The sequence below is a fragment of the Solanum tuberosum genome, unplaced genomic scaffold (assembly GCF_000226075.1).
Source record: "Solanum tuberosum cultivar DM 1-3 516 R44 unplaced genomic scaffold, SolTub_3.0 scf00499, whole genome shotgun sequence".
In the NCBI taxonomy this organism is placed as follows: domain Eukaryota; kingdom Viridiplantae; phylum Streptophyta; class Magnoliopsida; order Solanales; family Solanaceae; genus Solanum; species Solanum tuberosum.
The window spans coordinates 88558-94229 of NW_006239418.1; the positions used below are offsets into that span (position 1 = coordinate 88558).

At 38.7% G+C, this 5672-nt stretch overlaps 1 protein-coding gene across 1 annotated transcript; it reads left to right on the plus strand.

The window, feature by feature from the left end:
- The first annotated feature begins 1402 nt into the window (after positions 1-1402).
- Positions 1403-5464, plus strand: LOC102588768 (protein ETHYLENE INSENSITIVE 3-like). Its single transcript, XM_006364429.2, has 2 exons — positions 1403-1514; positions 3077-5464. Exon 2 carries the CDS (start codon positions 3115-3117, stop codon positions 4957-4959), a length of 1845 nt encoding a protein of 614 aa, XP_006364491.1. The 5' UTR covers positions 1403-1514; positions 3077-3114; the 3' UTR covers positions 4960-5464.
- Positions 5465-5672: the final 208 nt, after the last annotated feature.

Sequence of the window (5672 nt, forward strand, 5' to 3'; positions counted from 1 at the left end):
AGTTATTCTGTTGAGTTAGGTTTCCGCTGAGTTAAGAAAGCCAGGCCAAGGGTTCGCTTGGGGCCAGTAATGGTCTCCGAGTGCCGGTCCCGCTCAAGGTGTAGGCCAACATTTAGGAAGATTTCTCATTTCTTTCACACTCATCTCGTGCGTTAGAGTTTATCTCTAGAAAGTTTCTTTTAATCCGTGCTTGCGCATGTTTTCAGATAGTCATGCGTCCACGAAGAGTTGGCAGATGGCGTCTTCCTAGACGTTATGTGGATGAGCAAGAGTTACCTTATGCCCCAGGAGTGCAAGATCAAGGGGAAGTTTCTAATGCTGAGTTCAGAGAGGCAATTAGAATTCTGAGTCAAGCTGTGACTAATCAGATTGGTCAGCAAATGGGAGCTAGACATGAGGGAGCTGACACTTCAAGGATTCGTAAGTTCTTGGGGATGAATCTTCCGAGTTTCATGGGTTCGAGCACTATTGAGGATCCAGAGAACTTCATTGAGGAGTTGAAAAGGATTTTTGATGTGATGCATGTGGCAAATATTGAGCGGGTTGAACTAGCTGCGTATTAATTGAAAGATGTTGCTAGAACTTGGTTCGATCAGTGGGTTGAGAATGCACCACCTGTGAGTTGGGTCTGTTTTGAGGAAGCTTTCTTGGGGCATTTCTTTCCTCGAGGGTTGAGAGAGGACAAGGTACGTGAGTTCCTCACACTTAAGCAGGAGTCTTTGAGTGTTCATGAGTATAGTCTAAAGTTCACACAACTATCCCGCTATGCTCCGGAGATGGTGGCGGACATGAGGAATATAATGAGTTTGTTTGTTGCTGGGTTGTCTTGGTTGTCAGTAGAGGTAGGGCTGCAATGCTTATTGGGGACATGGACGTATCAAGGTTGATGGTCTATGTACAACAGGTTGAGGAAGAGAAAGAGCGTCTCTACATATTATTTTTGACACGACTCCTGAAATTTTTCTCTCTAACGCGTGTCCAAATACATTAAAACTTCGCAAAATACTACACTCAATCATATAAAATATTTGCATATATTCTTATCACCGACATTGAAAAAAATAATTATTTTTAGGATTAATATACGTAAGCTGAAATGTTCTTCTCCTAAATAAGTAAATTCTAATTGATTTCAAAAATGAAATACTTACTAACAAAGATAACTCATATTCACATTCCAAATTCAAAATTAAAAATTATTTACCACTCGATCGTATCCATATATCATGATTTTCATTCTCAATAAAGAAAATTCATGAAAGCAATAGATCAAGAAAGTAAGGAAATAAGTTCATTTTTTGGATTGGCTAACAAAGAAAAGATTTTGACATCTTTCCCTAATAGTATATTATTACACCACCGCCAAAGCCCACACAACAAATACTAGTATTTATATCCATGTAATAAAAAAGTATTCCCTTTGTTCTCTCTTGTCTTCTCTCTCTACCTTCTATATTCTTAAGGGTCAATTCTTGAACAAAATTTTGGAAGCAAAAAGAAGAAACCCCTTTGAGGTATTCTTCTTTTTCTTGCCTTTTTACTTTGTAAAGATTAGATTTTGATGTAGATACATTTTGGATTTCTTGATTTTTTGATCTTGGTTTTACTGGATAAATTTATCTGTATAAAAAATAGAGCTTTTGTTTAAAGATTTGATTTTTCTGTTACTTGAGTTTAGTTTTTTATCTTGGTTTTACTGGATAAAATTATCTGTTGTGTTTATGCCTTGTGTTTCAGTATAAAAATTGGATTTTTTGTTTTTGTTTTTTGAGTTCATTTTTGATCTTGGTTTTACTGGAATAGCTTTCTCTGTTGTGTTTCAGCATAAAAATTGGAGCTTTTGTTTCAAGATTGGATTTTTTCTGTTATTTGACTTGATTTTTGTTCTTGGTTTTACTGGAATAGCTTTCTCTGTTGTGTTTATGCCTTGTGTTTCTGTATAAAAATGGATTTTTTTTTGTTTTTTGACTTGATTTTTGATGTTGGTTTTACTGGAATAGCTTTCTCTGATGTGTTTATCTCTGTGTTTCTGTATAAAAATTGGAGCTTTTTTTCAAAGATTTGATTTTTCTGTTATTTGACTTCATTTTTTGATCTTGGTTTTACTGGATAGCTTTTTCTGTTGTGTTTTTGCCTTGTGTTTCAGCATAAAAATTGGAGGTTTTGATACAAGATTGGATTTTTCTGTTATTTGACTTCATTTTTGATCTTGGTTTTACCGGATAGCTTTCTCTGTTGTGATTCAGCATAAAAATTGGAGTTTTGTTTCAAGATTGGATTTTTCTGCTTTATTGTAGATTGTTTTAGTTGAATTTTGTATTTCTTTTCACATCAAGTGATAAATGGCATCTCCAGTTCTCTGGCACCAGATAGTTGGGAGAGACAGTTACAAGGTTTTGAAGAACCACCCACCCCCACCCCCAAACCCTCACCCTCCTCTCTCTCTTGTTCTATTTTGTATTTGTGATTTTTGGTTGTGGGGCTGTAGCAATTTTTGATATTTCAGATCTAGAAATTTGTCAAATTTTGCTAGAAATGAGTTCTTGTAAAATGAAGTAAGGATCCCTTTTTTTTCCCAAGATGATCTTTGGTTTTTTAACTGTTGTGTACAAATCTAGGCTTCTTTTGATGGAAGTGTTTATATCACGGATGTCAGTACTAACTTTCTGCCAAAAGGGCTACTTTTTTCTCCTAGCTTTTAGTTGAGCTCCATGTCTATGTGTTTGTTGTGATCTTCACATGTCTTGTCACTTTTTGTTTTTTGTTTTTTTTGGTGATATCAGTTCTACATATTTATATAGGTGCTTCTGATAATGATGCTTCACTTTCTTTATGGCCACTAATTATCTTGACTAGATATGCTTGCTTGTTTGGATTGATATAGCTTTTGGTTGTTGCTAGATGTAATCAATTTAGTTTTCTTATTTTTCATATACTTGTATTTGCAGAAGGGGGAAGGTCTTCATCTAATTGACCAACTACTATATATTTTGTCCTATCTCCAAATTTATGTGAAGAGGATAGAATAACTTGTGGATTTTGAGGATAGTTGTTAATATTATTTTGTTTTTTGAAGGTTGCTGCTTTTTCTCAAACCAAAATTTGGCTGCCAAGATGATGATGTTTGAAGACATTGGGTTTTGTGGTGATCTTGATTTCTTCCCTGCTCCGCTGAAGGAGGCGGAAACAGTAGCTGCTGTTCCACTGATTGAGCCGGAGCCGATGATGGATGATGACGATAGTGATGAAGAGATCGATGTGGATGAGCTGGAGAAGAGGATGTGGAGGGACAAGATGAAGCTGAAAAGGCTGAAAGAAATGAGTAAGGGTAAGGAAGGTGTTGATGCTGTCAAACAACGCCAGTCTCAGGAGCAAGCTAGGAGGAAGAAGATGTCCAGGGCACAAGATGGGATCTTGAAGTATATGTTGAAGATGATGGAAGTATGTAAAGCTCAGGGTTTTGTTTATGGAATTATCCCGGAGAAAGGCAAACCAGTGACTGGGGCATCGGATAATCTCAGGGAGTGGTGGAAGGATAAAGTGAGGTTTGATCGCAACGGACCCGCTGCCATAGCAAAGTACCAAGCTGACAATGCCATCCCTGGCAAGAATGAGGGTTCTAATCCGATTGGTCCTACTCCTCACACTCTGCAGGAGCTTCAAGATACCACCCTTGGCTCTTTACTGTCAGCTTTAATGCAACATTGTGATCCTCCTCAGAGGCGATTTCCATTGGAAAAAGGTGTTTCACCTCCATGGTGGCCAAATGGACAGGAGGATTGGTGGCCTCAATTGGGACTGCCAAATGATCAAGGTCCTCCACCTTATAAGAAGCCTCATGATCTGAAGAAGGCTTGGAAGGTTGGTGTCCTCACAGCGGTGATCAAGCACATCTCCCCTGATATTGCTAAGATTCGCAAGCTGGTAAGGCAATCGAAGTGCTTGCAGGACAAGATGACAGCGAAGGAAAGTGCAACTTGGCTTGCCATCATCAATCAGGAGGAAGTTTTGGCTCGTGAACTTTATCCTGATCGCTGTCCACCTTTGTCCTCAGGTGGTGGTAGTGGAACCTTCACTATGAATGACAGCAGTGAGTATGATGTTGAAGGTGCTATTGATGACCCTATCTTTGACATTCAAGAGCAAAAGCCAAACCATCTCAGTTTGCTGAATGTCAGTGTTGAGATGTTCAAGGAGAAGCTGCCTCTGCTACAACAGTCTCAGCCAATGAAGGGTGACATTTTTGCCAACTTAGATTTCACTCGCAAGAGGAAGCCGGCTGATGACTTGACTTTTCTGATGGATCCGAAGATATATACTTGTGAGTGTCTTCAATGTCCTCATAGTGAGCTTCGCAATGGTTTTCCAGACAGATCCAGCAGAGACAATCATCAGTTAACTTGCCTTTTCAGAAATACCTCCCAATTTGGAGTTCCAAACTTTCACGTGGAGGAAGTCAAGCCAGTTGTCTTCCCTCAACAGTATGCTCAGCCAAAGCAGGCTTCGCTTCCGGTCAACCCAGCTCCACCCTCCTTTGATACATCTGGACTTGGGGTTCCTGCAGATGGGCAGAGGGTGATCAATGAGCTTATGTCATTCTATGAAAGTAATGTTCAAGGAAACAAAAGCTCAATGGCGGGGAATGTTGTGATGTCCAAAGAGCAGCCTCTTCAACAACCTAGCATTCAACAGAACAATTACCTACAAAGCCAAGGGAATGTGTTGGAGGGAAGCATCTTCGGGGACACCAACATTTCTGCTAACAACTCCATGTTTGTGCAGGGAGATCGGTTTGATCAGAGCAAGGTTTTAACTTCACCATTCAATGCAGGCTCTAATGATGATTTCAATTTCATGTTTGGATCTCCATTCAATTTGCAATCCACAGATCTCTCTGAATGTCTTTCTGGGATTTCACATGATGACATGACGAAGCAAGACACATCGGTTTGGTACTAGCAATGTGATTACTCAAATGAACATCAAGCAGTGGATATCACAATCTGCCTTTGATCAGGTGGATTTCAATTGCCTATAGTTCTCAGTTTGGTTTTTCTGTTACCATGTAGATGTAGAGGTTGGAGGATCGTGCATGGCGTTATTACAAGGGAGTAGTAAGAGATGTCATGCTGCTGGTTAGAAGGAACTTATAGATGTTTTTAAATAAGGTTTAGCAGTCAGTTTATTTTCATATATGTCTATAACTCTATATAGGTTTTAGCTTTATCCCATAGTCAATCGTTGGTTCGGAGATATTTCAACGCTTTTGTTCCTATATCTGGTTCTGGAAATGTTACAAATTACCTGCAGGTGCAGCTGCAGGTCTTTTTGTTAAATGTTATAGTACTGTTTGTCATGGTGGTTGTGTAATATATATGTGTGTTGGCCAAAGCTGTGTGATATGTTGTTAAGCATCCTATATGGGCTATGGCATGACACTAAAATGTTATGATCTATTTTGGTATGTCCTCTTTTCTCCATATTATCTGTTTTCAGTGTAGTTTTGATGATCTTATAAAATGTTATGATCTATTTTGGTATATAGCATATACTTGATGAAGTAGTTGAGGTGCGAGCAAACTAATAGCCAACACTTTAAAAGGGGGAAAAGGTCATATTTACTCGTGTACTTGAGAAAAGTATTGCATTACCCTCCGTTTAAAGTTTGGCTC